This window comes from Carassius auratus, chromosome 12 (genome assembly GCF_003368295.1).
Source record: "Carassius auratus strain Wakin chromosome 12, ASM336829v1, whole genome shotgun sequence".
Lineage (NCBI taxonomy): Eukaryota > Metazoa > Chordata > Actinopteri > Cypriniformes > Cyprinidae > Carassius > Carassius auratus.
The window spans coordinates 17,378,031-17,398,311 of NC_039254.1; the positions used below are offsets into that span (position 1 = coordinate 17,378,031).

The following is a 20,281-nucleotide window of genomic DNA, read 5'->3' on the forward strand; positions in this document are numbered from 1 at the left end:
GGGCACAGAACGCTCTCAGAGTTTATCTGCCCGTTCAAACGGCTGAGAGGAACGATAATAAACAGATGAGCAGGCAAAGCAGCTTCGCTTTATAACCTGAAAATGAGATCAAGGACATTCTTCATGCTTCAGTTTCGAGGCTTTTTTAGTAGTTTTTAAGTAATAACACACAAGTGTGAGCATAGTAAAATGAATAAATAAATAAACATGTTCAGTTCATATGGTTTTCAGCAACTTCTATACCATTTTTAATTTTTTCATTCATAATTTTCAGTCTTTTTTTAATGATTTGTTTGTTTGCTTTGGTTTTATTTATTTATTTATGCATAAATAATTTAAAATAATGTATGCATGCATTTATGCATTTTACAGCCTGAACAACATTTGTTTTGAAAGGTGCTTGACTCCATGACATCATTTCCTGTTTTTTTTTTGTTTTGTTTTTTTTTAATGGAAAACTACTCACTTTTTACAAATTTAATAATTTAAATTCAGCCTCTTTCATCATCATGATTTCAAAATATAGAAATTAATCACAGAGGAGTGACTTTCAAGTCATTTTATCTATGCATATATATTTAAATTATTGTAATATGATTCATAGCTAAACACATAAAGATATATATATATATGTGAGTAAAAAAAAAAAAAAAAAAACCCTGTACACTTACCCAGTGTACCGTAAACTTTAGATTTAGGTTTCATAAATATACCAGTATCTCTGTTCATTTTGCTTGCAATTAGGTGTTTTAATTGAACTGATGAGCGTTCTGTTGATTCAGCCGCTGGAGTCTGATTTCAGCAGGTTTGCTGGAGATGAACCACAGATCTGTGACTGACCGAGTCTGAGCTCCTAAAAAAAACCTTCAATGGCTGTTTATCTTTTTACAGCAGACAACAGGTCGGCAAACTCAGATAAACTCAGTTTTTTTCTTTTTTTTTTTTTAAGCATTTAAATAGGTGCTGATCTTTGACACATGTGGGAAAGCATGGTTATAGAAAAGGTGTTTATAAAATGCATGTTTTCTTTGCTTTTTACTGCCTGCTCGTGTGTCATGTTTTATTTCGTGTGACTTATGACAATTGTTCTAGTGTTTGTTTTATTAACGCATGGCAGTATTTCATGAGGAGAACATCCAGCAGAAAGCAGAAGATCTAATGCTATGAGCTAGAGCTCTCTCATAAATCAGAATGCACCTTACTTTTCAAAGGCTGGAATTATCCAATTGGTTGCATTCTTCAGAGGAGGTGATATTTCAATCTTCGCTGTGGTTTTGCTCATATGCAGTGTGTGTACATTTCTCGGAGCACATCTGCTCTTCATTAGACGGTCAGGCATGTGTCTGAGGAGCCGCTTCTCCTCTGACTTCTGCAGTAATGTCATTATACTGGATGTGTGTGCAACCTTTTCAAGAACCACTGAAACGAAAAGTTATAAATTTACAAATCAAAATCATTTTACGTTAGCATTAAATAGTATATATTGTAATGCATGTAGATAAAATATTATTCAGTGCATACATGCCATGGTATGCATTCAACTAACAAATCATGGAATTATTTTTTATTGTATTTATTTATTATTTTTTTATTATTTTTTTTTAGAACAACTGGGACAATAATCAGATTTTTTTTTCTTTTTTTCTGTGAACTACCACTTTAAAAATAAAGAAAACTAAATAAAATAAAAATTTAGTTCATGTAATTATATTGAATGAAAATATAATAATTTTATATTATTTAAATAATAATAATATTAAATATTATGAAGATTATTTATTTATATTCTTAATAAAAATTTTTGCAGTGGATGTCTGACACAGAACAGATTAATGTGATGCAGAAAGAGTGATGGATTGAAAGATGTTTTGTAAAAATGATATTTTGTAAGAAATGTGGCCTGTATACCTTTTTTGTGTGCTTTAATTTTGAAATGTTCGTGTGTTGTCTGAATCATCTGTAGTCGGTTAATGTTCAATTCTAGTGTGCAGTGAGATCTTGAGATGCACCTGAGCAGAACCTCTGTAGAAAACACTATAAAAGTTTTCAATAACATAACACAAGTCAGCCGTGCGCTGATTATTAATGTGCGACCTCAGATTACCCAACAGCTGTGCTGATCAACAACCGAACAATCATGCATTTTTACTTTAATTGAAGAAAACATGTTCATCTCTGTCAACACTTATAATGCCAGTGTTGCCTGTTGGTGATATTTTGGATGTTTATGATTTAGTTTCACTCAGAAAACAAGCGATGTTTAGCAAGCAGCACTAAAGTAAAAGTTGTGTCTGTATCAGTCAGACGTTTGATTCAGGACTATAATTCAGCTTTAGCAGAGAAACACGGGCCAGATCAGATGCTGGGAGAGATTATTTATGTAAGATTCATTGACAGTGTGTTCACAGATAAACCATCACATTTACTCCGTTTCGCATTTGTTTTTCCAGCCTTGAAGAGTCCGGCTGCGTTCCACGAACAGAGGAAAAGTCTTGAGCGATCCAAGGTTAGAAGAACCAAACAAAGATATAGCAAAGAATCCTGAAAGAATCAACCAAAGTCACGCAGCACACACCATCAACACTTATTGAAAAATATTCAATTATTAAAAACAGAGTTGATTACAGTCAAATCAGAGAATATGAGAAACGGGAAAATAACAGAATCTACAATGAAATAATGATACATCATCAAACTAATTTAATTTCAGATGTAAAGCAGCTTTACAGAAGACAACTGAGTTATTAGTCAGATCTAAGGTGATTCAGTTCAAATGAACCCTCTGGTGTTGTTCAGTCATTTCTTTTGTCATTGGAATGGTATATTATATAAACTATGTGGGGGAAAAAAATTATTTTCAGGTCTATGCTCAAAAAATGGCTTACAGGATCATAACTATTCGATAATTATAATTTAGTGCCATTAAATCCCTTTTAAAAAATTACAGTATTATCAAATCGTACATTAATTTAATACAAATCTGTCATTTCTGACTGCCACGCAGACAACACTAGGGACTTAATGTAAATGATGCAAAGTTCATCAGTTAAGAAACTTAAGAAAATCCAACTCATTATTTTTACTGTTTTATAATATTTGACATTGCAGACTGGAGATTATTTAAAACACAAAATCAGAAGTCGACCAGAGAAATCAGAGCTTGTCAACATGCATATTCTACAAGGTAAGAATAATGTTTTTAAAAAATCAGTACATAATACCAAAACAATTTTCTCTTTTCGGTTTTTCACAAATAATTACAAAGAAATATGAAGAAACACATTGAATTGAATAGTATTTTCCTGTAAAACAAGCTCCAGTAATGTTTGTTTTATGTACATCATTGAATAATTTATTTTTACATACACCCAGAATGATTCAGATAACATTATAACATTGACTTGATTGCATGCTGTGAGTGTATGATGTTGTCAGCTGCACGGCTTGTGTCATGATAACTGTCTTTTGTTCTCGGCGCTGCATCATGTGTGTGTGTGTGTGTGTGTGTGTGTGTTTGACTGAAGAGCTGCTGTGCTGGATTAATAGTGTGTTTACTGCAGAATCCACCGCCGAAGGTCCCGCACTCGACTCACAGACCAAACAGAAGCGAGCCAGATTGGCCGACAACCTGAATGAGAGAATCGCTCTCAGACCCGGCCCGCTGGAGCTGGTGGAGAAGAACATCATTCCTGTCGACTCCACTGTTAAAGAAGCAGCTATGAAAGGTATCAGAGCAAAGCACAGCTCGTTTAATTCACAAAATGGTCTTCACTAACCACTGCTGCACTGCGAAAAATGAAGTTCTTCCTCCAATATTTGTGTTTTGTTTTCCAGTGCAAACATCTAACCATTCTTAAAAGTAGACTTCACCCAAAAATGAAAATTCTCTCGACAGAATTTTGTGTGTATGTTCCTGTATGAATTTCTTTTTTTCTGTTGAACACAAAAGATGATATTTTAAAGAATGTGGGTAATAAAACAACGGTAGCCATTGACCTCTGTAGTTTGGTGGGGTTTGGGGGGGGGGGGGTTGAAACCAAACAGTCGACTGTAGCCATTGACTTCCATAGTATGGAAGAAGAAAAAAAAATGATATGGAACCAAACAGTCGACGGTAGCCATTGACTTCCATAGTATGGAAGAAGAAAAAAAAAATGATATGGAACCAAACAGTCGACGGTAGCCATTGACTTCCATAGTATGGAAGAAGAAAAAAAAATGATATGGAACCAAACAGTCGACGGTAGCCATTGACTTCCATAGTATGGAAGAAGAAAAAAAAAATGATATGGAACCAAACAGTCGACGGTAGCCATTGACTTCCATAGTATGGAAGAAAAAAAAAAAATGGAACCAAACAGTCGACGGTAGCCATTGACTTCCATAGTATGGAAGAAGAAAAAAAAATGATATGGAACCAAACAGTCGACGGTAGCCATTGACTTCCATAGTATGGAAGAAGAAAAAAAAAATGATATGGAACCAAACAGTCGACGGTAGCCATTGACTTCCATAGTATGGAAGAAGAAAAAAAAAATGATATGGAACCAAACAGTTGACGGTAGCCATTGACTTCCATAGTATGGAAGAAAAAAAAAAAATATGGAACCAAACAGTTGACGGTAGCCATTGACTTCCATAGTATGGAAGAAGAAAAAAAAAATGATATGGAACCAAACAGTCGACGGTAGCCATTGACTTCCATAGTATGGAAGAAAAAAAAAAATATGGAACCAAACAGTCGACGGTAGCCATTGACTTCCATAGTATGGAAGAAAAATTATAAATTATATGGAACCAAACAGTAAAAAAATACTATAAATACCAAACAGTTATTAACTTCGTTATTATGAAAAAAAAAATGGAACCAAACAGTTGACGGTAGCCATTGACTTCCATTGAATTCGGAGAAAGAAAAAAAAATATCACGGTCAATGGCTACCATCAACTGTTTGGTTAACCGAATTCTTCAAAATATCTTCATTTGTGTTCAAAAGAAAAAAGAAGGTCACACTTTAGTATAGGGTCCAATTCACACTAATAACTAGTTGCTTATTAGCATGTCAATTATTAACATATTGGCTGTTTATTAGTGCTTATAAAGTACATATAATACATGACATCCATAATCCTACCCAATACCCTAAACTTAACAACTACCTTATAAACTATTAATAAGCAGCAAATAAGGAGTTAATTGAGGCAAAAGTCATAGTTAATGATTAGTTAAAAGTGAGAATTGGACCCTAAAAAAAAGTGTGACCAAAAAGAAACTCATACATGTTTGGAACGACATGAGAGATAGTAAATAATGACAACATTTTAATTTATGGATGAAATATACCTTTAAATCAAGTTTACAGTACTCATGAAGAAGAATAAGATAGGAAATCTTAATTGAGTACAAATTAAGTGGGTTTTTGCTTATACTCTCTTATATCTAAAATAAACTTAATATCTAAACTTAATTATTTTAGCTATATGTATGCAAAATTTAATTGTGTGTGTGTGTGTGGGTGTGTGTTTGGAGTTGCATCACTCCTGAATTAATATCATGACTTTATGTTGCATCTTTTTGCATCTTCTTTGCATGAGTGAATTCCTCACTTGTGATGTTGAGCGAGATTCCTCACAATCCTCCCAAGCTTTGGCTCAACATTTGATTTAGGAGGCCGTGGGCTCTCGCTCACGGGCATTAACTCGCTCTGTGTTTACTATGTCGTCCGACCGCAGTATGTTGCGCGCTCAGATCCAGTGTTTTCGGACATGCTGAAAGTAAACATGTCCATGTCTCCCCTGAAGCTGCGGCTGAATGTGTTGCATAAGCCGTGTGAGGTTTGGGACGGAGGTTTATATTACCTCTGCTGGAGGAGCAGCGTGTTTTATTGAGACAAACAGCAGCTGTATTTAGATCCACCCTGTTCGCTGGAGATCAAATGAATGTCCCTCTCATTCTCTGTTTTGACTTGACGTGATTTATGTGGCTCCGTCGAACCACCTACAAAGGTGTTTGAGCAGACGCGACCGTCTGAGACACCCTTCCCAGAATGCTCAGCTCACCATGGGGCCTGCTTGACTTGTGTCGTGTCAAACTCAAATATATGTTGAACAAACACTTCTCTACAATCTGCTGTGTTTTCACAGTGTCTTCTCAAATGTGCATGAGGTGTGTGTCTTCTGGCATGATGCTAATTTCCATTAGAGGATTTTTTATTTTTTAATTGCTTAGCTTAACCCACTTAAAACTGTAGTTGAGCTCACTCGGTGAAACCATTCACTCATATATCGAATCTGCAAGCAAATGATCTGCTTTACACTCAGTTTGCAGTTGTAAGAGAAATGTTAAACCAAGTACTTACTGATGAATGTTAATTTATTTAGCAATTTTATATACCCTATCCTCCTACTAAAAAATATGTCATACACTGATCACTAATTACTGATAATTTAAGTGTGCAAACAAGTGAAAATAACAAAAAATGACGGGAAAAGTGTGTAGGCAAATATAAATATAGCTACAATATAAAAACAGAAGTCACATTTGGCAAAATGTGGTAGCATTTTAGAAAAACACTTTTCCATCATTTGAAAGTGGTATGGCAGCAGGGTACATGCATGAGCATTAATTTGCGTTATTTTAAGATTAACCCCATCGAACATTAACCCTGTTCAGGTGGTAATACATGCCTATGTTTAAGCATTTCAGACAGTGGGCTTAAACAGCCCTTTTACAGCAGCTTTAGTTCGCAAACATTGGACTCTCGTATCCTAAATATGAAATTCATATGAAGTACTAAATGCTAAATTTTGACATTAGTAACGTTTCACTTGTGCATGCACTCAAGCTCAGAGGATTTCCCATTATTGGCACATTTTGAGTCAGACCTGTGAACTCAGTGATTGTTTTTATCAGGCTCTTTGAAAAGAACCAGCTCCTTCACAAATCGCACTTTGCTATCTCTTCTCGTAGCGCGTGACGATTTCTCCAGCTCAAAATAATGAGGAACGACATGTTTTCGAGTATAAAGTACAAGAATATGATTTGGAATGTAGTAAAGTAAGAGTATAAATACTTTAGTACAACAATGAAGTAAAAATAATTAGTTAAATCTGGGAAGATGTTGATGGTAACGGTTATGAGTTGACTATGTTAACATACTGATGCTAGCACATAAAATAAGCCGAAGCAGATCTATACAGGTGGAGCTGGGGAAGGTGGAGGGTTTCAGAGGAACTCTAAAAAAGCACTGCGGGAATCTCAAGGGAATGCAACTTGAACAAAACATCTTGCATTTCACGTTAATACCATAGTTACGTTAAAACCCATCAGCCAGCGCCATCTAGAGTTGCACTATACATTTACTATCCACCGCTGTAAGAATAAAACTAGTTTTTAAGTAGTTTTTAGATGCGTAATGTTGTCTTGTGTGCATGTTCTGTGGTTTTGTGTGCAGAGTTTAGAGAAAAGGAGGTACAGCTTCAGAAATTGTAAGCAACTGTAATCAAAAAGATAAATAAAATAAATAAATAAATGGCAGAATGGCATTCCACAGACGGGGCATTCTCTTTACAAACACTGTCTCAGATGATCTAAGAGTCAGTGGACTTCATTCACACCAGAACGACACCGTTCTGCTCTCTCTCCTGAAACCAGCACGGAAGTGACTAAAACTGCAATTCATCGACTGGTCACTAGAAGCTTGCTCCAAAAGGGAGTCTATGTTTTTATACAGTCTATGTCCACACCACAGCCATCCAACATCAACATAAGAAGGAAATAACTCACATGAGAGAGAGAGAGAGAGTACACCTGGTATTCTCTATATGGGGACCAAATGTCCCCACAAGATAGTAATATCGCTACATTTTGACCTTGTGGGGACATTGAAACCATTACACCATTAGAATGATCCCAGAAAACATGAAACCTGTGTGTGTGTGTGTGCCTAACTGAGAGAGTGCTTGTGCTGATTGAAACCAGTGCCTGCACTGCTGCTGCCAGCTCACATGGTCAGATATCACACACACACACACACACACACACACACACACTTACCTCTCGTGACCCCTCGTGTGACCTGTGCTCTATTCGGCTGCTGTCACTGCATCAAAAGTGTTCGACCTCGTGCACATGACAAACGGTAAGACGCGTTCAGCACTGGCACACGCATCGATGTTCTGGCACACGCTTAACACACACACACACACACATCAGACGCAAACAGACTTTCAGTCAAATATTTACACAGACACAGAGTTCAGAGGCTGTAATTCTGTCAAACACTGCTGGCGTTGAGATGTTAATCAGTCTCGTTCATGTTCGCTGCTCTCCGTACATTTGTTTTTCTGATCTTTTCTTTGTTGCACTGTTGGAGTTTATCTGCCTGGGTTTGAGTCTGTATCTCACCTCTCGTATCTCCGCAGTGAACCATGGGAAGTTCCCGCAGCAGGAGGACTCATACGCGTTTGAGGAGGACAGCAGCAGTGAGAGTCTGTCTCCAGATCAGCCACACAGTGAAGAGTCGCAGTGTTCGGCCGAAGTGCTCACAGAGAACAAGAGCAGCGGCTCCAGCTCACCCACACTCACCAGCACCGAGCATGTGAGTCACCCCGTACATCAGCACATCACACACAGCTGAATATAGATTAACACATAACAAGCTTAGTATTATTATTGCTTTTCTTTGACCATAAATCCAAATACAAAAAAATACAAATACAATGATAATATTTATAAACTAATAATGACACTACTGATAATAAATATAAATATACTCTTAGTCAAATGTTTGGAAAAAATATGTTTTTGAAAGTTTTTCAAAGAAGTCTTTTCTGCCACCAAAGTTTCATTAATTTGATCCAAAATACAGTAAAAGTGAAATATTATTACAATTTAAAATAACTGTTTTTATATGTGAATATGCAGTAAACTGTAATTTATTTCTGTGATGCACAGCTGTATTTTCAGCATCATTCCTCCAGTCTTCAGTGTCACATGATCTTCAGAAATCATGAAAATATGCTGATTTACTGCTTATGAAATATTTCAGATTATTAATATCAAAGTTGAAAACAGTTGACTTTTTTTGTGGAAACTGTGATGCATTGTATAAAATTGAATAAAATGTTTGAAAAACAGCATTTATTTGAAAATAGAAATCATAAATGTCTTTACTGTCAGTTTTGGTCAATTTAATGCATCACATTTGCAAAAAAAAATAATAATAAAATAATAATATATACTATTTTAAAGTATTTGTAATTTTTTTAAAGAAATTGTATTTTAATAAATTATAAATATATTCACATAGAAAACTTTTTAAAAAAAAAGTAATAGTTTCTCACTTTGTATTTCCAATCACATAAATGCAGCCTTGGTGAGCAGAAGAAAAAAAAAATTTTTTCAAAAATGTTAAACATCCATACTTTTAATTGATAGTATATACTGTAAGTCTAATGGATTAAATTAAACTGAAGTAAATAAATGAGCTGAAGACTGCTGGTATATGGTATGGTGATATTAGTCGTGAGTTCTGCCCCCTGTGGTGATCCGGTGAACTGCAGTGTTCTGCTCAGGCTCTTGAGGAGCCGTTGTTTTCTGACAGCTCTTTGACTCTGAGCCCAGATCAGCATGCCAGTGTGTTTCTTACACACTCAGAAGTGTATTGTACTCTCTGCTGTTCCAGCGTTGCTCCAGGCTTCAGAATGATTGCCCGTCTCTGGCAGCAGGGGTAATAAAGCATCGGCTGAAGCTGTCAGGAGGCCTGGCATCAAACCCTCATGACCTATCGCTCAGATCACGTGGAGCACAAGCGTGTACAACTCAGGAATATTTATTTAAGCTTTGTGGCTTGCAAAAGTTGTAAATTATGTACATGTTTAATAATAATCACCTTGTGCATTTTTTTTTTATATTTTTTTTTTGTTAATGTAAAGTACTTGGGGGATATAAACAATGTCTTATAAACAGTGTCACCTGGATATCAACTTATGGAAAGGTTTGGAGTTTGAAGAAAGAAGAAATTATTTCTATGTAATTCCATTTATTTAACCCTAAGTTTACTGTATCATATTTGATTCAATTTTTCCTTGCTCTTTGGAGTGTTACAAGCTCTTGGTGCATGAAGAAGATCTGTGAAGTTGCAAAGACTTAAGTCTGAAATTCAAAGAGATATTCTTTATCAAAGTTACGACTCATCCACGCCCCCTTAAACGTCTCGTTCTAACACGCTCCACATCTCTACATCACTATGTGGGAAGATTTGCATAATGCTGCCCAAATGTTCATGCAAATAACTTTAATTCTCATTGTAGTATCGTTGTCGCCGCACCGCCATGTCGTATAGACGCTGTGTGTTTCACTGTGAAAGCTAAATTACTTTGTTTGGGCTTCCAAAAGAGGACACGGCTATAAATCATGTTTATTTCACGTTTATAATGGGTTTTATGTTTATGTTTCGTCGCTCTGGCCGGACAGAGAATCATAGTAAGGTAATGGGCGTAACATTTCCGTCACACGCTTGCGGTATTCAGCCAATCACAACGCACTGGATAGCTGGCCAATCAGAGCACACCTCACTTTTCAGAAAGGCGGGGCATAGAGGAGCAACAATAATGTACAGTATGTGGTAAAGAACGTGTTTTTTGAACCACACAAACACATTTCATTTCACCAAATAATGTTCTTTTTAGCAGCATCATATGACCCCTTTAATGATTTAATGACACTTTATGAATTTGATTGTTATTCAGGGGTCTCAGAGCAAAGACAGCATCACTCAAAACCAGGAGGAGAACATGACCAACAGCCAGGAAACTCCACCCATTCCTGTTCCTGCAATAGTCAAGGTATGATTAAACATCTCGTCCCTCTCAAATCACTAAGCAGACGATAATGATGAATGCTCCCCTCGAAAACACTCACCTAAATCTAACATCAGCTCATTTCATGAGGTTTTCGATTCCTCTGCAGTCCAAAATGTCTGAGAAGAACCGCCACAAGAAACCCAAAGACATCAAGCCTAAAGTAAAGAAGCTGAAGTACCACCAGTACATCCCACCGGACCAGAAGGCAGAGAAATCTCCTCCGCCGCAGATGGACTCGGCGTACGCACGTCTCCTGCAGCAGCAGCAGCTCTTCCTCCAGCTGCAGATCCTCAGCCAGCAGAAACACCAGCAGAGCTCACACACACACTCACACACACACACACATCAGCAGCAGAGCTTCAGCTACCAGACCCTCAACCAGAGCACGCTCAACAAGTGAGGCCAGCACGCTTTCACCACGTCCTGATTATAGACATACACTCAGTTCATTCACTGAAGATGGTTTGGCATTTACATTTAGTCACTAAGCAGACGATTTTATCCAGTGCGAGGACAATAGAAGCAATTAAAACCAACGAAAGAGCAATAATATGCAAGCGCTGCGGCTAGTTTCGGTTAACCTAACGCAGTATGCAAGGGTTTTTTTAATTAAAAAAAATAAAAAGTAGAAAAGAGAAATAATAGGGAATGCTAGTGTTAAAGGGTCATTTTTTATAACAAATAAAAAGAAAACAAGTGGTTACAATAGAAATAGAATAGAGAGTGTTTACTGTGGAAGTTTCCTCGGATTAAGAGTGGAACTCTGTTCTGCTTCATTGACTTCATGAGTTTATTTTTTGAGTTTACACACCTGACCTTTCAGTCTTTATACCAACCCCAAGCATTTGAATAATAGTGTGTCTACATGAGGTCAGTAAAAAAAAAAAAAAAAAAAAAAAAAATTATTTATTAAGGATGCATTCAATTGATCAAAAGTGACAGGAACATTTTTTCTATTCAAATAAATTCTGTTATTTTAAATTTCTATTCAGCAAAGAATTTGGAAAAATAAAATATACGATGGTTTCCACAAACATATTTGTCAGTGCAACTGTTTTTAATGTAGTAATAATAATACTAATAATGTTTCTTGAGCAGCAAATCAGAATATTAGAAGGATTTCTGATTATCATGTGACACTAGAGACTGGAGTAATGATGCTGGAAATACAGCTGCGCATCACAGAAATAAATTACTTTTTAATATACAGTACAGACCAAAAGTTTGGAAACATTACTATTTTTAATGTTTTTGAAAGAAGTTTCTTCTGCTCATCAAGCCTGCATTTATTTGATCAAAAATACAGAAAAAATGTAATATTGTGGTATATTATTACAATTTAAAATAATTGTTTTTAAATGTATTATACTTTAAATTATAATATATTTCTGTGATGCAAAGCTGAATTTTTAGGATCATTATCACATGATCCTTTAGAAATCATTCTAATATGATTCATTATCAAAGTTGGAAACAGTTCTGCTGCTTAATATTTTTTCAGAACATGTGACACTTTTTTAGGATACTTTGATGAATAATAAAAAAAAAGAAAAAAAAAAAAAAAAGGTTTTTAAAATATAAATATTTTGTAATAACAATATACACTACTGGTCAGTAATTTGGGGTCAGTAATGTTTTTTTCTTCCTTTTTTTATAAAATCAATACTTTTATTCAGCAAGGGTGTGTTAAATTGATAAAAAGTGATAGTAAAGAAAATAGATTATTAGAATATATATATTATAATTATTTTTTTTTTAATAAATGCAGTTCTTTTTAACCTTTTATTGATCAAATATATTCGACAGCAGAACTGTTTCCAACACTCATAATAAATCAGAATATTAGAATGATTTCTAAATGATCATGTGATCGACTGATGTTACATGTGACACTAAAGGCTGGAGGAATGATGCTGAAAATTCAGCGCTGCATCACAGGAATAAATTATTTTTTTAAAGTATATTCAAATAGAAAACTATTATTTTAAGTTGTAATAATATTTCACAATATTATTGTTTTTTCTGTATTTTTGATCAAATAAATGCAGGCTTGAGGAGCAGAAGAAACTTCTTTCAAAAACATTAAAATAGTCATGTTTCCAAACTTTTGGTCTGTACTGTATATTCACAAAGAAAATAGAAAATACATTTGATCAAATAAATGCAGCCTTAATATATATAAATAACAAATATAAAATATTTGACCAGAAGTATAGATAAAAAATGTTTTCAAAGTTCCATTTTAGAGCATTGCGTTATCAAGCGCAAGGTTGTGGGTTCGATTCCCCGGGAACACATGATAGATAAAGATTTGGATAAAAGCGTCTGCTAAATGCATAAATTTACTTTTAATTTTAATTTAATTCATTATTTAGGCAGTTTTCTGATGATGAAAAGCATAATTGTGTGTGTGTGTGTAACAGGGCGTCCGGTGAACAGCAGTCATCATGTGCGTCCAGCGTCCAGACCAGCAGCAGCTCCTCGTCTCCAGTGAAGAACAGCTACTGCAACCCGTCCATCAGCCCGCTCAGACCCGGACCGCTGCCCGCCAACCTGGACGACCTGAAGGTCAGTCACACGTCACCTCGTGATGCCATGAAGGGGTTAAAGATCTGGAAGCTTGTAGATTTTAAAGAGGAAGGTGTGTGTTAACACTACAGGTCTCTCTAAAGGGGATCAGCGAACTAAACCAGCTGATTAATCACAGACAAATGTCTCGCATTAAACGATTTCTGAAATGTTATGTTTAAATATGCAAATGAGGCATTGTCTCTTTACATGTGCACCATTTACTACATTTCCACAACATAAATCTTATTGGATAAATTCAAGGTCGAAATTCTTGATTTTGTTGACAAAACCCCAAACTGACCAGTGCATAGGTTTTTAGTAAGGTTACAACTTCAAAAACACACATTCATTCAATCATCTGTTTTTTTTTCTTTTTTTTTTACACTTGTTTTTTTTAAGATCTATAAATATTGAAATTTTGTTTTACATGTTAATGCAAGTATAATATTTTTTTTTTTTTTTTTTTTTTTTTTGCAATCATGAGTTATAAACAAAGGAATTTATTTAAATCCTATTCATTCCAATGGATTTATTCCTGGTAAATTTAAGAATAAATATGCTCTCATAATTATCATACAATGATATATTCAAAGAAAATTCCTCAACAGAATAGAAAGAAATGGTGTGTTCATGTGTAATTTTATAACTTCAAAGAATTTCTAATTTATATATATATATATATATATATATATATATATATACAAACAAAAAAAATAATAACATGGTAATAACATTAAAAGATGCAATATGATGTTAATTTTAAAAAAAAAAGAATCGTTATGACTCATTGGGTCTTATCTGGGTCCAAACGCACTCAGAATGTGAAAACATTATTCAAATTTTAAGTGCATTATGAGAATTAAAGATTTAACCCATTTAAGTGTGCTGTGTGTTTGCAGGTGTCTGAACTCAGACAGCAGCTGCGGATCCGCGGTCTCCCCGTGTCTGGCACTAAAACAGCGCTCATAGAGCGTCTGCGGCCCTTCAAAGACTCTTCTCCGGTCACTTCTGCAGACGTCAGCGCAGCTGCGTTCCCCATGACTCCCACCGGATCGCTCTCGTCCTACCAGTCGCACGGCGCCGGCTTCTACCCGTTCTGCAGCAGCGGCTCCACACCACCCATCTCTCCAGCTTCATCCGATCTCTCCGTCAGCGGCTCGCTGCCTGACAGCTTCAGCGACGTCACCATGTCCTCGCCGCAGTTCGGCCTGCAGCCGTCGCCGGCCCAGCTGAGCGCAGACGAGGGTCATAGCACGCTGGGACCGGACGCCGAGAAGGACAAGATGCTGGTGGAGAAGCAGAAGGTGATCGAGGAGCTGACGTGGAAGCTGCATCAGGAGCAGAGGCAGGTGGAGGAGCTGCGCATGCAGCTGCACAAGAGGAAGCGCGTGCAGGACTGTCCCGCTCCGCCGCAGCACATGATGCATCTCCAGCCTCCAGCGCAGATGCAGCAGTTCTACGGCGTCTCCGTCAAGCAGGAGCAGGTGGTGTCCAGCTGTCCTCTGGCTGCCAAGCAGATGAAAGGCAGCTGCATGGCTCACTGCAATCTGCACGCTGCGCCGTCATCTGCGAGCCCCGCCGGTCTGTCTGCGTTCCTGAGCCCTCAGTGTTCTCCTGAAGACTCACCCGTCACCAAAGCCTCCAGCAGCCCCTCGTCCCCCGGCCAGCCGTACCTGCTGAGAGACTCACACACACTGCCTCAGAACACAAGCAGAGCCGCACACAACGTACAGGTGATCCACACACACACATCTGTCACACAAGTCACATCGATATCTGTAATAGTTTATACAATACAGCTTTACACTTGCAGACAAGAAAACAGTGATTCAGTGATGTCAACAGTTCAGTTCATCTCTTCATTCATTCACAACACGATTATTATCCTTAACTACAACTAAAACCATAAATACGTTTTCATTACTTGAAATAAAAATAAAACAAAATATAGGACGCCTTAAACTTATTTTAGTTTTCAAAGCAACATTTTTCATTTTCTTTCAGTTTAAGGTGATGTACTAAAATATCCAAAACTAAAATTGTAATAAAAATTATATGGACGTATTTTAAAACAACAAAGAATGATAAAAAGGGTTTATTCAAATCTAATTAAAAAAATCTAATTGAAAATGCTAATCAAAACTCTTAAAGTATCTCAAAGATGCTCAATACAATTGCTGTTCATAAACAAAGACAACACCGATAATAAAGATAAATAGCAAAATAATTTTCATTTCTGAATTAAAATGAATTTGATCATTTTGGGTGGTAGAAATAACTATACAATTGTTTTTTTTATTATTATAATGATATTTTAAAGAAATGCTTATTATCATGTGGCAAGATTTTGTTTGCTAAATATAAGTCATAAACAGAGATTATTATACACATTGTTATACAGACAAGGTTAGTTCAGGTTGTAAAATGTCAAAACATAATGCTATTTATAAATTCTTATTTTTAATATAAATGTAATTATTAAAATATATTTTTATGTAATCTGTAAAAATGTAATTTAAAAAATGCATTTATGTACATATAAATTACTTTATATAGTTAATAATAATTATTATAATAAAATCATTGCATACTTTTAGAAATATTTAAGATTTAGGAGTATAACTTTCTGGAACTTAACATTTATACATTAATATTATGATTTTGTATTATTTGTGTGTATTTTTGTTATTTAAACATTTTGATTATCATTCTTAAAAACTTGTATCATGAATTTTTTTGAAGGTGTGTACTTCAACACAAGTTGAAGATTTAAGGAAAATGTCATTTTTTATGCAATAATTGTTCAACAAGACATTTTATGTCATTAGATTTAACCAAAAAATAAATAAATTGTATAGCACTTTTCACAACGTACATTGTTTTAAAGATTTACATGAATGTTAAAAGATATAATATCTTAATATTATTCCTCATAGTCACATTTATCAGAAAACGATAATATAGTCACATTTTGCAACAATACAAGAAATCAGGCACAATATGTTTGTGTATAAAGTTCAATATTCTTCACTGTACAACTTTATATAAAGAGCTGAACAATATTATAGTTATATTTTGCCACAAAAAAAAAAAAGTTTTTAACAACCATATTTAACATGGAGTACTTGAAAGCTGGAGTTTGTGAAAGAGTCACTTTTCTTCATGCTTGTTTCTGATTGAGTGACTAACGGCTGAACCCTGTCAGTTACAGCAGAAGAGCGCAGGACAGACGGCGAGCTGCTCGTATCCGTCAGATCAGAGAAACCTGCAGCCGCTTTACCATCAGAATCCAGCAGACGCCAGAGCATCCACCAAAGCCAAGAGCAGCAGCGTGCAGCAGAAAGTACGTCAACAATCACACTCATGTATCTCTAATTCATCACTCACAAAAACTCCTCACACATTCTGATCGGCTCCTGTGACAGTATCTCAGTTACTCTGGGATTCACTGCATCAACCATGCGTCTCAGTCAATGAGCGCAAACGGTCAAAAGATTCCGATTTCTTTATGTTTTTGATAAAAGACTCTTCTGCACATTTATTTGATCAAAAATACTGTAAATACTGTAATATTGTAAAATATTTTTTACAATATCAAATAGATGAATTCTACGTGTAAAATGTCATTTATTTCTGTGATCGAAGCTGAATTTTCATTCATTACCATTCAAAAGTGTGGGGTCATTTAAAAAAATAAATAAAAGACATACTTTTATTCATGATCAAAAGTGACAAAGACGTTCAAGAGTTCTATTTCTGCAAATAAATGCAGTTCTTTTGAACTTTCTATTCATCAATGAATCCTGAAAAATAAAATGTATCAGTTTCCACAAAAACATGAAGCAGGACAACTGTTTTCAACATTGATAATAATCAGAACTGTTTCTTGAGCAGTAAATCATCATATTATTCTGATTTCTGAAGATCACTGAAGACTGGAGGAATGATGCTGAAAATACAGCTCTGATCACAGGAATAAATTACACTTTAAGATATATTCACATAGAAAAGCTATTTTAAACCACAATAATATTTCACAGTTTTTACTGTATTTTTATTTTATCAAATTAATGCAGCCTTCTTTCAAAAACATTAAAAACTCTTCATAATGTAACGTCCCAATGTTTGGCTGGTGGTGTATGTTTGTTTAATCACGTGCTGCTCAATGATCATGTGATGTCAGCACATGCCCACACACGTGGGTGATGTGTTTATTGTCACTGGGTCAGAGGTCAGAGGTCAGAGCGTCCTGCTGAGGAAGCGTCTCACACACACACACACACACACACAGTGATCAGAGAGCTGGGCTCCTCTGGCTCCTCAGAGGTGTAACGTTTGGCCCTGTCTCCTGTAGGAGGCTCTGTCTCTCTCTCCGCGGCACGTTGAGCCCAAGTCTCCTACATCCAGCACTGCCTTCTGTAGCTCAGATCCCCCTGCCTCCGGCAGTAAAGGGCCGCCGTGTTATGAGGATGCAGTGAAACAGGTAAAGCAGCTCAGGATGCGCTCTCACGCTGCTCACGCTCTCAGAGCTTCTGCCTGCGTCTCTACAGCTTCACTGACTGCGTGGAGACGCACAGCGCTGCAGCAGTGTACTGCAGGGATTCCCAAACGCAAACCTCAAGTCATATTGGTATTATTAAAGGGATACCCCACCCCAAAATAAAAATGTTGTCATTAAACACTTTTCTTTGCATACAAAAAAGTATTCTGGTTGCTTCGTAATGCTACAGTTGAACTACTGATGGCAGATGGACTATTCTGATGATGTCTCCCGGCTTTCATCGGAAATATCTTACATTTTATTCCGAAGACGAACAAAGCTTTTACAGGTTTGGAATGACATGGGAGTAAGTGTTTAATGACAACATTTTCATTTTGGAGTGGAGTAGCCCTTTAAGTATTATAGGTAATTATTATTAAAATATTAAATACTATTACATTTTTGTTTTATTTTGACTCTACATTTGGATTTTGAAGAGAACTCCAATCTCTTTTTAGTTTAACTTTACATTCACCTTGGTGTTTTAGGAACCCAGTTTATTGAATAATAATAATAATAATAATAATAATAATAAATATAAAGTGTTATATACTAAAAAATATTATTATATCAATATATTGCAAATATTGTTATAATAAAATAAATTATTATTATTAGTTATGATAATTGTAAGTAATTATAACATTTATAAAATTGATAAAGTTGGACTTTTTCCTAGTTGTAACAATAATTCAGTCAAAATTATTTTCACACTGGTGCTTTAGGAACTCTAACTATAAACTAATTTAATAATAATCATATTTATTATTATTATTATTATTTGGTAGTAGTAGTATTGTTGTTGTTTAAACTGTTACTATAATTATATATAGATATTATATGATGCTATTCATATTATTATTATTAAAACTAATTGTTATTGGTTTTATAAACCCACAATGTCAGTTTGGGAAACCCTGCTGTACTTTCTAGTGATTGTTGTCCTTGAAACCGCCTGCAAAACAAGCATTTGCCAACAAGTCTAAGCGTAACCAGTTCCAGTTCGCACCTCTGAATCTGTCTGCTACAAAATCTGTTCATACATTTAACACTCTTAACCCTCGTAATGCATTCAAAATCTGTGTACTGTTTACACATTCCATGTCTGTTTGTTCCCAAAGCATTATTTTATAAAACTAAACTAAAACCATAGTAAATCTGATCAGAAATGTCTTTTTTAATTTTTGATATAAATAAATAAATCAACGATTTGAATATTATTGCCATGTAACTACTGCATTTACCCATTTTCGTTCCTTTTTTTCCTCATTAATGTACACAAAGCACCCAATATTGACAAAAAAACACAGAATGTTTGACATTTTTGCAGATTTATTAAAAAAGAAAAACTGAAATATCACATGGTCCTAAGTGCTGTGACACTCATATATTTAACTCAGGTGCTTTCCATTTCTTCTGATCATCCTTGAGATGTTTCTACACCTTCATTTGAGTCCAGCCGCGTTTGATTATACTGATTGGACTTGATTAGGAAAGCCACACACCTGTCTAAGACCTTCCAGCTCAAAAGTGCATGTCAGAGCAAATGAGACTCATGAGGTCAAAGGAACTGCTTGAAGAGCTCAGAGACTGAATTGAGGCAAGGCACCGATCTGGCCAAGGATACAGAAACATTTCTGCTGCACTTAAGGTTCCTAAGAGCACAGTGGCCTCCATAATCCTTAAATGGAAGACATTTGGGACGACAAGAACCCTTCCTAGAGATGGTCATCCGGCAAAACTGAGCCATCGGGGAGAAGAGCCTTGGTGAGAGAGGTAAAGAAGAACCCAAAGATCTGGCTGAGCTCCAGAGATGCAGTCAGGAAATGGGAGAAAGTTGTAGAAAGTCAACCGTCACTGCAGCCCTCCACCGGGGCTTTATGGCAGAGCGGCCCGACGGAAGCCTCTCCTGAAACCCCCATGGAGTTTGCTAAAAAAAAAACACATGAAGGACTGGTGTGGCAGCAGCATGTTGTGGGGGTTTTTTCAGCTGCGGGAACAGGACGACAATCGGTCAAATGGTTGCAATCGAGGGAAAGATGAATGGTAAATGGACTGCATTTATATAGCGCTTTCAACAGACCACATGGCCATCCAAAGCGCTTTACAAGTTCCCTCACATTCTTCCATTCACTCACCGACTGCGGTGTCAGCCAGTCAAGGTGCCATCCAGCTCGTCAGGAGCAGCTGGGGTTAGGTGTCTTGCTCAAGGAGACCTCAACACTTGGAGCCGGGGATTGAACCACCAACCTTCCGGTTTGTAGACAACCTACATGAACCACTGAGCCACTGCCGCCCACAAAT

The 20,281-nt window shown here is 36.1% G+C and overlaps 1 protein-coding gene across 8 annotated transcripts in view; it reads left to right on the forward strand.

Annotated features, from left to right (window-relative positions):
- Positions 1–20,281, forward strand: part of myocd (myocardin) — a 114,025-nt gene that overhangs the window by 91,379 nt on the left and 2,365 nt on the right. For 4 of the 8 annotated variants that reach the window (XM_026277348.1, XM_026277350.1, XM_026277349.1 and 1 more), the window contains exons 5-13: positions 2,451–2,506; positions 3,109–3,184; positions 3,561–3,725; positions 8,425–8,600; positions 10,753–10,848; positions 10,973–11,262; positions 13,290–13,434; positions 14,337–15,170; positions 16,643–16,780. In XM_026277348.1, coding sequence (XP_026133133.1) covers positions 2,451–2,506; positions 3,109–3,184; positions 3,561–3,725; positions 8,425–8,600; positions 10,753–10,848; positions 10,973–11,262; positions 13,290–13,434; positions 14,337–15,170; positions 16,643–16,780 — 1,976 coding nt within the window. Of the gene's footprint in view, positions 1–2,450; positions 2,507–3,108; positions 3,185–3,560; positions 3,726–8,424; positions 8,601–10,752; positions 10,849–10,972; positions 11,263–13,289; positions 13,435–14,336; positions 15,171–16,642; positions 16,781–17,791; positions 17,921–20,281 lie in introns of all 8 variants that reach the window. The other 4 variants (XM_026277344.1, XM_026277345.1, XM_026277347.1 and 1 more) reach the window with 2 other exon arrangements.